Source organism: Pristis pectinata, chromosome 17, assembly GCF_009764475.1.
Source record: "Pristis pectinata isolate sPriPec2 chromosome 17, sPriPec2.1.pri, whole genome shotgun sequence".
In the NCBI taxonomy this organism is placed as follows: Eukaryota; Metazoa; Chordata; class Chondrichthyes; order Rhinopristiformes; family Pristidae; genus Pristis; species Pristis pectinata.
The window spans coordinates 4,375,685-4,392,016 of NC_067421.1; the positions used below are offsets into that span (position 1 = coordinate 4,375,685).

Sequence of the window (16,332 nt, forward strand, 5' to 3'; positions counted from 1 at the left end):
CATTTTGATGGGGTATGTAATGAAACACTTGCAGTATTTCAGACACAAGAGACTGCAAGTGTCAGAATCTGGAGCAAAAAGAAACAAATTGCTGGAGGAACTGAGGACGTCAGGCAGCCTCTGAGGCTTGGTGATCCAGGTGCTCATCCCGATGCTTCCTAGGTAAGGTGCCTCCAACACCTCAGGTAGTGCCACCAAATTCCAGGCACCCTTCAGGTGAAAAAAATCTTCTTCACTCCCCTCTGACACCTCACCTTAAACCTACCCATCTGGTCTGAGACACACAGGGGAGAAGTTATCCTCTCGTTATTTTGTACACCTCTACCCGGTCCCCGATCAGCCTCCGTCGCTCCAAGGAAAACAGACCCAGTCCATCCAGTCTCGTAAGTGAAATACTCCATCCCAGGCAACACCTGGTGACTCTCCTCTGCGCCTTCTCCACTGCAGTCACGTCATGTGTGACGAGCAGGATGACACTGTACTCCCGCTGTGGCCCAGCCAGTGTTTTATGAAGTTGTACCTCAACTTCAGTGCACTGATGCTCCAATCCTGATAAATGAAGGTGGGCATCCCCATGCCTTTCTTCAGCACCCTGTCTCCTGGAAACAAATAAATAGAAGCACTTTATGTTTTCCAATTCAATACGCTGTAATATCTGTGGAAAAGGATTCTCTAAATGCGGTATTGTGCGGTGAACACTATCCCCACACACCCACTCCCTCCACACACTCACTCCCCCCACATACCTCACACACGCCCAAACCCCAAGAGACAAAGGTGGGAGGATGTGCCTGGAAGCTGTGGAAGTGGGTGAGATTCTCAATGAATACTTCTCTTCAGTATTCACCAAGGAGAGGGGCCTTGATGACACTGAGGACAGTGTTGGTAAGGTTAATGTTCTAGAGCATGTTGATATCAAGAGAAAGGATGTGTTGGAGCTGTTAGAAAATCTTAAGTCCCCGGGGCCCGATGAAATATTCCCCAGGCTGCTCCACGAGGCGAGGGAGGAGACTGCTGAACCGTTGGTTAGGATCTTTGTGTCCTCGCTGTCCATGGGAATGGTGCTGGAGGATTGGAGGGTGGCAAATGTTGTCCCCTTATTCAAAAAAGGGAGTAGGGACAGTCCAGGGAATTATAGACCAGTGAGCCTTAAGTCTGCGGTTGGCAAGCTGTTGAAAAGGATTCTTAGAGGTAGGATCTGTGGGCATTTAGAGAATCATGGTCTGATTAGGGACAGCCAGCATGGCTTTGTGAAGGGCAGATCATATCTCACAAGCCTGATAGGGTTCTTTGGGGAGGTGACCAGGCAGATTGATGAGGGTAGTGCAGTGGATGTGGTCTACGTGGATTTTCGTAAGGCATTTGACAAGGTTCCACATGGTAGGCTTTTTCAGAAGGTCAGAGGGCATGGGATCCAGGGAAGCTTGGCCGTGTGGATTCAGTATTGGCTTGCCTGTAGAAAGCAGAGGGTTGTGGTGGAGGGAGTGCATTGAGATTGGAGGGCTGTGACTAGCGGTGTCCCACAAGGATTGGTTCTGGGACCGCTACTTTTCGTGATTTTTATTAATGACTTGGATGAAGGGGTAGAAGGGTGGGTTAGCAAGTTTGGTGGTGTTGTGGCTAGTGTGGAGGACTGTCGAAGATTGCAGGGGGATATTGATAGGATGTAGAGCTGGGCTGACATGTGGCAGATGGAGTTCAATCCGGAGAAGTGTGAGGTAGTACACTTTGGAAGGACAAACTCCAAAGCAGAGTACAAAGTTAATGGCAGGATTCTGGGGTGTGTGGAGGAGCAGAGGGCTCTGGGGGTTCATATCTACAGATCACTGAAAGTTGCCTCACAGGTGGATAGGGTAGTTAAGAAAGCTTATGGGATGTTAGTTTTCATAAATCGTGGGATTGAGTTTAAGATCCGCGAGGTAATGATGCAGATCTACAAAACTCTGGTTAGACCACACTTAGTGTGTCCAGTTCTGGTTGCCTCATTCTTGGAAGGATGTGGAAGCGTTGGAAAGGGTGCAGAGGAGATTTACCAGGATGCATTATGAGGAGAGACTAAGGGAGCTGGGGCTTTACTCTTTGGAGAGAAGGAGGATGAGGGGAGACATGATAGAGGTGTACAAAATATTAAGAGGAATAGATAGAGTGGACAGCCAGCGCCTCTTTCCCAGGGCACCAGTGCTCAATACAAGAGGACATGGGTTTAAAGTAATGGGTGGGAAGTTCAAGGGAGATATCAGAGGAAGGTTTTTTACCCAGAGAGTGGTTGGTGCATGGAATGCGCTGCCTGGGGTGGTGGTGGGGGAAGGTACATTGGTCAAATTCAAGAGTTTGCTAGGTAAGCATGTGGAGGGATTTAAAACAGAGGGATATGTGGGAGGAAGGGTTTAGATAGTTTTTAGGCCAGGTTTAAAGGTCAGCACAAGATTGTGGGCCAAAGGGCCTGTATTGTGCTGTACTGTTCTATGATTCTATGACCCCCCCCACATACCCAACACACACCCACATCCACCCCCTACACACCCACACACACACATCCCAACATACATCCCAACACACACCCCATACAGCCCCCACACACAAACACATCCCCACACACACACCCACCCACACCCCCCCACCCCGTCCACACACACCCACACCCACCCACATGTACACCCACACACACCCACCCACCAGTGGGAGGTGCGGCTGAGGGTTGGGATGTGAGGATGGGGGGTGAGTGAGGGTGGTGAGAATGGGGGTGGGGGAGTTGGGGTGGGGGTCGTTAGGGTTAGGGGATGTGGGGCGTGAGGGTGGGAGTGGAGGAGTTGAGGTGGGCTTTGGTGTTGAGGGTGGGAGGTGAGGGTTGGGGTGTGGTCTGGTGTTTGGGGTGGGGGTGGGCATGATGGTGGGGCGGCGGTAGGCGTGAGGATGGGAGGTGGTGCTGGGGTGGGTGTAAGGTGGGTGTGTGTGTGTGTGGGTGGGGGTGTGTGGGAGGGTGGGCGAGTGTGGGTGTGTATGGGTGTGTGAGGATGTTTGTATGGGGGTGTATAGGGGTGTGTGTGGGTTGAGGGTTGGGGTGGTGTTGGGAGTGGGGGGATGGGGTGGGGATGGTGGGGGTGAGGGTAGGTAGTGAGGGTGGGGTTGACAGGGGTGGTGTTGGGGGTGGAGTTTGGGGGCTGGGGCGGGGATGACGGTAGGTGGTGGTGGGGGTGGAGCCACCCTGGAGACGTGAAGCTGCGCCGGCGGCCACATGACGGCCGGGTGCCGGGTCCGGCAGCCGCTGCACCACGCAGTTGCTGTGGCGAAGCGGCGGCTCCCGGCACGATGTTGGTCGTCAGCCTGGCCGCCGCTCTGCTGCTTTGTAGCAGCGCCCTGCCCGTCCCCGGAACCCCGCAGCCACAGAGACGGGTAAGGAGCGGCTCGGGCACCGGGAGAGTTCAGGGCGCGGGGGCTCTGAGCCCAAGTGCAGCAAGTTCAGCGGGGTTTAAGGTGATCTGATCCGCCGCTGTACAAAGCCCCGGGTTCCCGTGGTGCAGCCACAGGGCTGTGTGTGTCCGCCCGTCCCCCGCTGGCCCGTCCACCGACCCCCCCCGCCCCGCCCGTCCTATCTCCCCCGCCTGTTCCCACCCCCCCCCCCCCCCAGTCGCCCCCCAGTCGATTCGGCCGTTCTTTGCAGACACAACACACGTAAACGTTTGGGTCAAGACCCTGCATCAGGACTGAGAGGGCGGGTGGAGGGACAGGTCGTCCCCACATCGGGGCACTCCACTCCAGACGCTGCCTGGCCCACTTGAGACCCTCCAGCAGTTTGTTTTTCCCCTTCGCCCTCCGCTCTTTGTTCCTGTTACTTTCTGCTGATGGAGGCAGAGCGCAGGTTCCGGGGAGACAAGCGCCGACACGCTTCCAGGTATTCAGCAGAACATGGAGCAGGGCGCAGGGAGAGCGCGGCTACCAGCACCGCCTGACGAAGCCGCTGGCTTTCTGCTGAGCTCAGGGCTGCGGTCATCTAGTGTTAGGCATCAGCAGCACAGTTTTTCTGGGGCTGGGTAGTCGTAGGGGTGGGGAGAGTTATAGGGTTCTCTCAGTAAACAGCAGAGAAACAGGACCTTCAGCCCACCGCCGTAAACATCTATACTAACCACATGTCCGCAGCCTTCTGTCTTGGTGATTGGTGTCCGTCCAGATATTTCTCAGATGTGAGTCTCGTCCCCCACCACCCCGTCAGTTTCACCCACCCTCTGCCGACCTGCTGCGGTGAAGTTTCCGTCTGCCCTCCCCATAATTTTGTCCACTATCAATTCTCCGCCCAGCAGCTTGTGAGGCCGCAGACCCAGCCTGACCGACCTCTCGGCCGGAAAACTGCTGGGGAGACTCGGGTGGGGGTGGGGGGGGGGTGTGTGGAGATGGAGGGGGAAGGTGGAGGAGTGGGGGAGGGCAGGTTAGGGAAGGGGGGAAGGGGAGGCGGAGTGGGGGAGGGCAGGTTAGGGAGGGCAAGGGGAGGCAGAGGGGGAGGGCAGGTTAGGGAGGGGAAGGGGAGGCAGGGGGAGGGCAGGTTGGGGAGGGGAAGGGGAGGGCAGGTTGGGGAGGGGAAGGGGAGGCAGAGGGGGAGGGCAGGTTGGGGAGGGGAAGGGGAGGCAGAGGGGGAGGCAGAGGGGGAGGGCAGGTTAGGGAGGGGAAGGGGAGGCAGAGGGGGAGGGCAGGTTAGGGAGGGGAAGGGGAGGCAGAGGTGGAGGGCAGGGAGGGGAGGAGGCGGTGGGGGGAGGGGGAGGACAGGATGGGTAGTGGGGGAGGGGAGGCGGTGGGGGGAGGCAGAGGGGGAGGGGAGGCAGAGGGAGAGGGCAGGTTAGGGAGGGGTGGTGGGTAGATGGGACCATGGGGGGCGGTGATTGGAGACCTAGTGGGTTATTGACTGTTGACACCAGCCTCCCCATCTCACCACCCACCTCCATCTGCCCATCACTCCCCTCCTCACCGGGTTCCGCCTGCCAGCTCCTGCCACACCTCTGCACTGTCTTTCTCCCCTTTACCCTCAGTCCCGATGCAGGCTCCTGACCCGAAGTGCCACCTGTCCCTCTACCTCCACAGATGCTGCCTGACCCGCTGAGTTCCTCCTGCCGCTCATTCTTTGTTCCAAATTCCAAAGTCGGCCGTCTCCTGTGTCTCCCCACCAGTGACCTTCCGACGATGTGGTGACTGGAGCGGTATCCCAGCTGTGGCTGAACCAAACTTTTCCCCAGTTGTAGCGTGAGAGGCAGGGCTTGGAGGGATTTGGGCAGAATGCAGGAAGTTGGGACTAGCTGGGTGGGTACCATGGTCAGCATGGACTGGTTGGGCTGAAGGGCCTGTATCTGTGCTGTATTGCTCTGTGACTCTAAGGGCAATTTACAGTGGCCAATGAACCCAGCGACTTGCACGTTTATGGGATGTGGGAGGTAACTGGAGCACCCAGAGGATATCCATGCAGTCATGGAGAAAGCAGGGAGGGTGGTGTGGATGGGAAAGTTAGGGAGGAGGAGAGAGGTGGCCTGGTGCTTGGAGGGAGAGGTTGAGGAGACAAGCAGGGAAGGAGGGCAGTGGAACACTGGGGGAATTTGGGGACGGGAGTAGATTTGGTGAAGGGCTGGGGGGTTGTGCTTAGGTGTAGGATAAATGGGAGGGGTCAAGGAATAATGAGGGTGGGGGAGCAGGGGAGCGGGGGAGCAGAGAACTCCCCTTCCTCCAACCACGACTGATGTTTACTCTCGCTGAGCTGTCCAGATGTTCACGAGCACAACCCCCTCACTACCTTGGAACTGCTCATTCCAGCATCTGCAGTCCTTGGGTTCTCACGTTGCCTCTTCCATTTTCTCTATTGGTCTATTTTGTTGAAATCCTTAACCAGACTCCAGGTAATTCTGACCTCTTGAACTTTTCAGGACTGGCTGCAGAAGGTGAATTTCCATTTTCCAAAGCAGAAGAGTGAGAGGAAGTCGCTCTCTTTGCTCAGTGATCTGTTCCTGCCAACGGTTGTTTTCCGACACCGTGCTGAAGAAGGGCCAAGTCTGCTTAACCCTCTCCGCTGTGGTGTCCCTGACCCACCCCCAGGGAAGTCCGGCCACTGGTGGCATGGCAACGGCAAACGGAAGAGACGCTTTGTAATTTCAGGAGGAAGATGGAAGAAAACTGATCTGACCTACAAGTAGGAATTGCTCAGATTCCAGGGGCTTCAGGAATGGTTTTGTATATTGGTGGTGTTATTATTCTGAGTATTGTGGATATAGCAATGCACTAACAGCAGACGGGGGCATTCCAAATATTAGTCCTTCCAAAATGGATCATTTCACACTTATTGGGATGAAATTCCTTCTGCCATTGCGCTGCACATTTTAGCAGCTCATCAATACCCTTCCGTTGCTTCTGATAATCCTGCTCATTATCTACAACATCAGCGAGTGTCATCTGCAAACGTTCTTATCATGTCCCTACATGCAGACCCACAGAGTTAATGTTGATGAAAATTAGTGACGATCCCTGTGATACACCACTGGACAATTGTTGTCACAAGTACTGAGGTACAGTGGAAAAACTTTGTTTTGCATACCGTCCACACAGATCATTACATTACAACAGTACATCGAGGTAGTACAAGGGAAAATAATAACAGAATGCAGAATATAGGGTTACAGTTACAGAGAAGGGGCAGTGCAAGCAGACAATAAGGTGCAAGGCCATAACGAGGTAGATTGTGAGGTCAAGAGCACTGCTTTTCGTATTGAGACCATTCAATAGTCTTATAGCAGCGAGGTAGAAGCTGTCCTTTTGCCTGGTGGTATGCTTTGTACCTTCTGCCCGATTTTGGGGGGGGGGGAGGGGTGGGGGAGGGAGAGAAGAGAAGAGAGAATGTCTGGGGTGGGTGGGGTCTTGCTGGTGGCTTACTTTACCGAGGCAGCGAGAGTTGTAGACAGAGTTCATGGAGGAAAGGCTGGTTTCCATAATACGCTGGGCTGTGTCCACAACTCTCTGCAGTTTCTTGCGGTCTAGCCATGATGTCTCCAGATAGGATGCTTTCTATGGTGCATAAGTCAAAGTTAGTGAGGATCAAAGAGGACATGCTGAATTTCTTTAGCCTCCTGAGGAAGTAGAGGTGCTGATGAGCTTTCTTGGCTATGGTGTCTACATGGTTGGACCAGGACAGGCTTTTGGTGATGTTCACTCCTAGGAACTTGAAGCTCTCAACCTTCTCGACCTCAGCCCATGGATATAAACAGGAGCATGTGCACCGCACCCCCCCCCCCCCTTCCTGAAGTCGATGACTAGCTCTTTGGTTGACATTGAAGGAAAGGTTGTTGTCATGACACCGTGTCACTGGGGTCTCTATCTCCTTCCTGTACTCCGACTCGTTGTTTGAGATATGGCCCACTACGGTGCTGTCATCTGCAAACTTGTAAATGGAGTTAGAGTGGAATTTCGCCACACAGTTGTGAGTGTATAAGCAGTAGAGTCCCTACTGAGGCTGAGGTTGCACCCTTGTGGGGCACCAATTTTGAGGATAATCATGGTGGAGGTGTTGCTGCCTATCCTCACTGACTGCGGTCTCTTGGTCAGAATGTCGAGGATCCAGTTGCAAAGGGAGGTGTTGAGACCCAGGTCTAGGAGTCTGTTATACACCAAATACCAGAAATCCAAACTACATCCACCACAATGCCTCCATCAATACCTCTTCAAAAAAAAATTCCATCTAATTGGTCAAACAGGGTCTCCTTCTAACAAAGTCACATTGACGAACTTTGATTAATCATGTCCCTCAGTTGTTTCCATTAACTTCCAGGCTACTGACATTACGCTCAGCAGCCTGTATACACTTGGCTTATCGCTGCTACCCTTTCTGAATAAAGTTCTCACATCTGCTGTCCTCCAGTCATCTGGCACCCACCTGTTTTCAGCAAAGATTTGAGCTCCTTTATCAGGGCTGCCACTATCTCCCTTGCCTCCCATAGCAGCCTGGGATACATCTCATCAAGCCCTGGGGATTTATCCATCTTTAAGTGCAATAAGACATCTTCCTTTCTAATCGTAAAATGTTCCAGAATTCCACCGTTCCCCTCCCTGAATTCTCCAAGTCAAACAGTTTTCTCCTTGGTGAATACAGGTGAGAAGTATTTATTTAAAACCTCACCATTATCCTCTGGCTCCATGTACAGATTGCCATTTTGGTCCCTAATGGCCCTATTCTTTTCCTGGTTACCCTCTTTCCCTTAATATGGTACAAAATGCTTTTGGATTTTCCTTAATCTTGTCTGCCAGTGATATTTTTTGCACCCTCTTTGCTCTCCTAATTTCTTTTTTTTTTAAGTACCCCCTTACACATTCTGTACTCCTGAAAGGCCTCAATGGTTTCCCACACCCACCATGAGATGATTCAAAAAATGATTCAAAATCCATTTTCCAGTCCTCGCTATACCTTGGCATTCAAAGTTCCCAAGTCCAGCTTCTGTCCCTTTCACCCTCATGGGAACACATTATTTCACATCGGAGTGACTCCCACTTGTTGGTGTCGACCTTTCGGCAAGTAGCAGCTCACTATGGAAATCAGCCTTCCCCCAATTCAGGGCCTTAATTTTCGGACATCTCTTTCTGTAACCACCATGACATTTACAAAGTTATGGTCACCATCTCCAAAAAGCACATCCATGCCCAGCTACATTCCCGGAGATTACTGCTCTTTCTCTCATAAGAGAGCAATGGAGCTGTATAGCATAGAAACAGGCCCTTCGGCCCTCCATGTCTATGCCAACCATCATACCTGTCCATACTAATCCCACCTGCCTGCATTAATTCCATTTCCTTCCATGCCCTGTGCATTCAAGTTCCTGTCCAGATGCCTCTTAGTGGTTGTTACTGTTGCTGCCTGCGCCTCCTCCTCTGGCAGCTCATTCCAGATACTAGCTGCTGTTTGTGTGAAAAATGTACCCCTCAGATCCCGTCCTCCCTCTCACCTGGGAAACAGACTCTGTCTATCTGTGCTTCTCATAATTTTATAAACCTCTATCAGGTCTCCCTGCAGCCTCTGCTCCAGAGAAAACAACCCAAGTTTATCCAACCTCTCCTTATAGCTAATAATCCCTAATCCAGGCACCATCCAGGTGAACAACTTCTGCACCCTCTCCAAAGTCTCCACATCCTTCTTGTAGTGGGGCGACCAGAACTACATGCAAGACTCCAAATGCGAGCTAACCAAAGTTTTTGTATCCTATTAGCCAGCTTACCCTGGATCCCATGTGATCTAGCCTTCTAGACCAGCCTACTATGTGGGACCTAATCAAAGGCCTTGCTAAAGTCCATGTCGACAATGTCGTCTGCAGCCTTGCCCTCGTCAATCCTTGGTCACCTCTTCAAAAAAAAAACTGAATCAAATTAGTGAGAAATAATTTCTCGCACACAAAGTCATGCTGACTATCCCTAATCAGTCCGTGCCTTTCCAAATGTCAATATATTCTGTCTCTCAGAATCCCTTCCAATAACTTTCCCAGCAATGATGTACACTCACTAGCCTGTAGTTCATCAGACTGTCTTGTTCAAAAATCTCTCCTGGACGTGCTAAAATGATCTTGGTTAATGCAGAGGAAGATGAAATCACTCCCTAATTGTTGCTAAGCTTTACCCATATGGGCTCATTTGAAGAGCCTTCTAGGGTATCTTTCATTACTGCAGTTATGGACTCTTTAATCAGTATTACAATGACCCCACCCCCCCCCCCCCCCCTTTTTTTTACATCCCCACATCACGTGAGGATTCTACAGTAAAACTCCGATAATCTGGCACACTTAGGTCTAATGTGGTGCTGGATTGTCAGATCTTTGAGATGACGGGGTATTATTTCTACTAATACACCAACGCAATTTAACTTCATTCTTTTGGGCGTTACACAGCATTAGAACACCTTTCCAGGTTCCCTGTGGAATTTGAATGAGAGAATTGGAACTGGTCCCTGGGGAGTGGAAATTGGGAGGAGAGGTTGCGGGAATGTGGGAGGGAGTGCAGGATCCCAGACATTGGGGGGAGAGTGCGGGATTTTTGAGCAGTTGGATAGTATCTATCAGAGTTTCACTGTATACCCAATGTTGAGTTGCCAATCCGACACATTTTTCAATCGTGTCTGAGGACAACAATGTGCTGATCAATGCTCTCAGTCCATCTGCCTTATTCACCAGACTCCTTGCATTAAAACAGAAGCAGTTCAGCCTTGCATTCCTCTTTTGCTTCTTTTCACACCCACGCCTGCTTTGCCTAGTGAACTGCAAAGTGGCGACCCGTTGCCTTGCAGCTGCAGTGACCCAGGTTCAATCCGCCCTTGGGTGCTGTCTGTGTGGAGTTTGCGTGAATTTCCCTTGGGGACTCCCCATTCCAAAGGTTGGTGGGTTAATTTACCACTTAAATTATCCCAGGTGTAGGTGGGTGCTAGAATTGTTGTGAAAACAGGGAACGGGCTGTGGGGGAAGTTAGTTAGGGAATGGAATTGCTCTATGAGCCAGCATGATGGGTCAAATTGCCTATTGTATCAAAATATACCCCTCCCTCACCCTCAACTGTACATCTACTGTGTTCCATTCCCATGCCCTCCCCAACAACACTGGCAAACCACTTTCCACAGTGGTCCCCATCCACCCGGGACGTTCTCTCTTCTCTCCTCTTCCATCGGGTAGAAGATACAGGAGCCTGAAGGCACGTACCACCAGACTTAAGGACAGCTTCTACCCCACTGTGATAAGAACAGTTCCCTTATACGATGAGATGGACTATGACCTCACGATCTACCTTGTTGTGACCTTGCACCTTATTGCACTGCACTTTCTTTGTAGCTGGGACACTTTACTCTGTTCTGTTATTGTTTTTACCTGTACTACATTAATGCACTCTGTACTAACTCAATGTAACCGCACTGTGTAATGAATTGACCTGTACGATCGGTTTGTAAGACAAGCTTTTCACCGTACCTTGGTACAAGTGACAGTAATAGACCAATACCAATATCACAGTGGTAATGGACCTTTCCAGTTCAGGTACAACCTATCCAGCTCGGAAGGTCCCACCTTCCACAGCAACGCAAACCTGAAGCCCTAGACCATCTCTTTAGCCACACGTTCATCAGATCTGCCTTCTTATTCCCATGCACTCACTAACATGCAGCATCAGAAGTAATCCCAGGATTGCAGCCTTAAAGGTCCTGCTCTTTAATCTGCAGCCCAGCTCCCGAAGCTAACCTCATCCCTCTTCCAACTTATCTCATGAATGTCAATGTGGACCATGCCGTATGGCTGCTTCCCCTCCCCCTTTAGAGTGTGCTGCAATCACTCTGAGAGGTCCTCGACATTGGCACCAAGGAGGTAACACACCACTTTGGGTTATTCTATGCAGTCCTTCCTGGTGGTGAAAGTCATGTGTTTGGGAGGTGTTATCGGAGCAGCCTGAGTAGGTTAGTGCAGTGGATTTTGTAAATGGTGCAAACTGCAGTCACTGTGCCCCAGGGGAAGGAAGAGTTTCAGCTGGTCGATGGGTGCCTCTCAGGTGGGTTGTTGTTCCGTTCTCTGTGGAATGTTTACCCAGATTCTCATTTAATTTACATCTCTACTATTTGCCTTGAACATTCCCAGCAGCAAGTTTCTTGTTCCCACTATTCGAAGAGTTTTTGGACTTCCTGATTTGGTTCACAATCAGCAAGTGACAACAGCGTGCTGGGGAAAGTGCCGGTCAGATTTGTTGCTGAGACCTGAAGCCAGATGGAGGTCAGGCAGTGTCTGGAGGGAAGGAGAATTAACGTTACAAATGTTTGACAAGGTGGTGAATAGGGTCGATGAAGGTGATGCAAGTGGCTGTGCTGTGGAGTGCAGGAAGGTGAATAGTGACATTCCCAGGGATCAGTGACCTAGACTTGGAAGTGCAAGTCACAATTTCTAAATTTGTGGATGAGACAAAAATCAGCAGTATTGTGAACTGTGAAATGGTTGGTGATAGGCTGGTGATGTGATGGAATGGGCGGATGTACAGCAGGTGAAGTTTGATGTGGAGAAATGTGAGGTGATGGATTTTGGAGGCAAGGATAGGATTCTAAGGGGTGGGGGGGGGGGGTGCTGCAGAAGCAGGGGGACCGGGAGCATGTGTGCCCAAATCATTGTCAGGGGCAGGGCAGCTGAGGAAAGTGGTTCATAAAGTGAATGCAGTTCTGGGCTTTATTGACAACGGGAAGACATGCCAAAATAAAAACACAAAATACTGGAAATGCTCAGTGGATCTGGCAGGATCTGTAGTGAGAGAAACAGAAATGACGTTGTCAGTCAAAGTCCCTTTTTCTAAACTGGGAAAGAGAGAAAATATCAGTTTTAGGCTGTAAAGAGGGGGAGGGAGGGAAAGACAAAGGGGATATCTGTGTTGGGTGAGGCAGGACCACCGTGGGGATGCTGTAAACATTGTTATACAGTCCATAGGTTAATGGAGCAGTTAGAGAGAGAAAGCGAAGGGATTTAAGCATTGCAGAGGACAGAGCTGCAGGATGTGCTTGTCAGGAGAGGCTGTGCTATTGGTGAGAGAAGCTCGGAGTCACTGTCACAGATGGACTGGTCAGTTCTGTTACAGACATAGAAGTTGTAGAATTTGATATTGGGGTCACGAGGCCACAAAAAGCCCAGATGGGAGGCGAGCTCTGGTCTTCACATTGGGCCAAGGGTCATATCGCTTGGAAACGGGACCCTTGGCCACCAAGTCCATGCCAACCAGCTGCCCATTTATTCTCCCCACATTCCCATCAACGCCCTCCAGGTTCTGCCACTCACTGGCACGCTTGGTGCAATTTACAGTGACCAGTTATCCCACCAATTGATTGTGTCTTTGGAGAATGAGAGGAAACCAGAGCACCTGGAGGAAACCCACGGTGTCACAGAGAGAACGTGCAAACTCCACACTGACAGCACCAGAGGTTAAGATGGAAGCTGTAAGGCAGCAGCTCTGTTGGCTGCATTTCTGAGCCGCCTTGTATAGAAACTACGGGATGCACAGATGGGTGGGTCAGACCAGGAATGAGTGGAGAGTAAAAATGGCAAGCAATGGAAAGTTCAAAGACTCCCCTGTGGACAGAACGTAGGTGCTCCACAAAGTGGCCACCCGATCTATGTTTGGTTCCTCCAGTGTAGAGGAGACCAAGCTGTGAACACTGAATGCAGTCCACTAGATTGGAAGAAGTACAAGTGAATTGTTGCTTCACCTGGAGGGGCTGTTTTCAATCCTGGATGGAGGGAAGGGAGGAGCTGTTGTATCTCCTGCAGTTTCATGGGGAAGTGTCGTACAATGGGGAGTGTTGTGGGCATGGGAGGTCGGATCAGGAAGTCGCACAGGGAACAGTCCCTTTGGAATGCAGGGACGGGGTGGGGGAGGGGGGGGAAGATATGTGTCTGGTGGTGGAATTTTTTGGATCTAGCAGGATTTGCAAAGGATGGTCCATTTCCATTGAGTGCAGAGACTGGTGGGTTGAAAGATGAGGACCAGCAGAACACCAGTCTTTCTCTGTCCAGGTGGGAGTGGGGTTGAGAGCATTGTTGCAGGAAATAGATGTGGTCAAGAGCGCTGGGAGAGAAAAAGCCATTGTGTTTCTTTAATGTGTAGATATTATTTAGAGAAATATAAATTTCTTGCATTCTGACATGTTTTAGTTTGTTTTCCCAAATACCTTTGTCAGCCGTGGAAATCAGCTTTTCTGCAGCACATCTGACATGTCCATGTTCATTCCTCTTATTTCAAAACTTGTCACTATTCTGTTGTTAATGAGAGAACAGAAGAGATAATGTGACTGTCTGATCTGGTTCCTGCCCCATTACTGGATGCAGTTGCAAATTAACCACTCTAACAGGCTCCAGTTTCCTGGCCGGAACCTTTCTGATTGTATTCCCTCTTCATATTTACAGAATGATTGCCTTGTTACCTCGTCCAAGGTTTGCCCTGCAGTGTGGGTGACCGGACGTTTCACCTTGACTGCTTCCCTCCCTCCTCGCCACTCTGGATCCTCGTGCTGGCATTTCCACCTTGCATGCTGCAGTGCTGTCATTGGACAGATCTGCCACTTCCTCCATTCACCGGTCCAAGCACAGGCTCCAACCCCTTTCTTTCTCCCACCCAAACACAGGCCATACCGTGCCGGTCTGATCAAGGGTCATTGATTACAAATATTGACCCCGTTTTACCACCATGGACGTTACATGACCCAAGTGGGTCAGGCATTTTCTGTTTTTATTTCAGTTGCAGCGCCCTGATTCCCACCAACCAGGGCCCCAAGCACTTTGCATGTCTTTGCCATTGCCAACTCAATCCCAAATTGGGCACTTCTGGTCACCGGTGCTGCAGGTGCAACTGATTCTGCTCTGACTTTACCTCTCCTGATGCGTCCTCCATCCCTGGGAACTCACCAGATCTGAGAGTATGGTACTTTATGAAAACTTGTCAGTGGTCTGGAGATTTGGGAGAGAATTCTGGCCTCTGCATCCCAACATCACAGCTGCACCTGTGCCAAGCTCGAGCCTGGACAAACCTGAACTGTCATAGAGTCACAGAGCAATACAGCATGGATACAGGCCCTTTGGCCTAACGAGTCCATGCCAAGTACGGTGCCCACCCCGCTAGTCCCAATTTCCTGGCAGGCATGGTAGTGTAGCGGTTAGCGCGACGCTATTACAGCGCCAGCGACCCGGGTTCAGTTCCGGCCGCTCTCTGTAAGGAGTTTGTACGTTCTCCCCGTGTCTGCGTGGGTTTCCTCCGGGTGCTCCGGTTTCCTCCCGCATTCCAAAGACGTACGGGCTAGGAAGTTGTGCGCATGCTATGTTGGCGCTGGAAGTGTGGTGACACTTGTGGGCTGCCCCCAGAACACTCTATGCAAAGATGCATTTCACTGTGTGTTTAGATGTACATGTGACTAATGAAGAAATCTGATCTTATCCCTCCAGGCCCCTCCCCTCCATGTACCTATCCAAATGCTTTTTAAATGACTCTATTGTACCTGCCTCACCCACTTCCTCTGGCAGCTCATTCCATGTACTCACCACCCTCTGCATGGAAATGTTGTCCCTCAGGTCCCTTTACGTCTCTCCCCTCTCACCTTAAATCTATGCCCCCTAGTTTTGGACTCCCCTACCCTGAGGAAAAGATGTAATCTACGCCTCTCATAATTTCAAACATCTATAAGGTCACCCCTCGTTCTCCTTTGCTCCAAAGAATAAAGACCTCTCCCTATAACTCAGGCCCTGGCAACATCCTCGTAAATCTTCTCTGCACCCTTTCCAGTTTAACCACATCCTTTCTATAACAGGGCAATCACGATGTGAGACGGGAAAACACTAAAGACCTCAGCTCTCCACCTCCACTCCTCCTTACCCTGTCACAGTACTTGGTAACCTTTCCCATTTCTAGTGATTGATCATTAACCAGCAAAGTTTCTCTCTTCACCTGTCAAATATTTCCAGCATTGTATGCTCCTCAGGAGCCCCTCCATTGTTGAGCATCGTAAATGCTGAGTTAGAATTTCTCACTTCTCCCTTCACTCACTTCTTTAACCTAATACATTTCAGATTATTGAAATGTTCTGTGTTTATTATTCTGAGCTTAATTATTTCCTTGTAATTATTTCACATATTTCTTCATCGAGTCCCGTTTGCCTATATTGGAACCGTATCCATCCCTGCCTTCCCTACTTAAGTGTCAGTCTGAATGCCTTTTAAACGCAGTGACTGTACCTGATTCCAACACTTCCCCTGGCAGCGTGCTCCAGACATCAACCAATTTCTGTGTAAAAAATCTTACCCCTCAGAGGAGGTGCTGGAAAGCATCAAGTTGGATAAGTCGCCGGGACCGAATGAGATGTACCCCAGGCTGCTGTGTGGAGCCTCTGACAATGATCTTTGCATCGTCGATGGAGATGGGAGAGGTTCCGGAAGATTGGGGGGTTGCGGATGTTGTTCCCTTATTCAAGAAAGGGAGTAGGGATAGCCCAGGAAATTATAGACCAGTGAGTCTTAACTCAGTGGCTGGTAAACTGATGGAGAAGATCCTGAGAGGCAGGATTTATGAACATTTGGAGAGGTATAATATGATGAGAAATAGTCAGCATGGCTTTGTCAAGGCAGGTCCTGCCTTACGAGCCTGATTGAATTTTTTGAGGATGTGACTAAACAAATCGATGAAGGGAGAGCAGTAGATATAGCGTACATGGATTTCAGGAAGGCGTTTGATAAGGTACCCCATGCAAGGCTTATTGAGAAAATAAGGAGGTATGGGATCCAAGGGGACATTGCAATGTGGATCCAGAACTGGCTGGCCCACATGAGGCAAAGA

The 16,332-nt window shown here is 50.5% G+C and overlaps 1 protein-coding gene across 2 annotated transcripts in view; it reads left to right on the forward strand.

Annotated features, from left to right (window-relative positions):
* The first annotated feature begins 3,279 nt into the window (after window positions 1-3,279).
* mmp11a (matrix metallopeptidase 11a) overlaps window positions 3,280-16,332 on the forward strand; it is a 72,138-nt gene continuing 59,085 nt past the window's right edge. For both annotated transcript variants that reach the window (XM_052032578.1, XM_052032579.1), the window contains exons 1-2: window positions 3,280-3,393; window positions 5,901-6,163. In XM_052032578.1, the coding sequence (XP_051888538.1) occupies window positions 3,310-3,393; window positions 5,901-6,163 (347 nt within the window). In that variant the 5' untranslated portion in view covers window positions 3,280-3,309. The remainder of the gene's footprint in view (window positions 3,394-5,900; window positions 6,164-16,332) is intronic.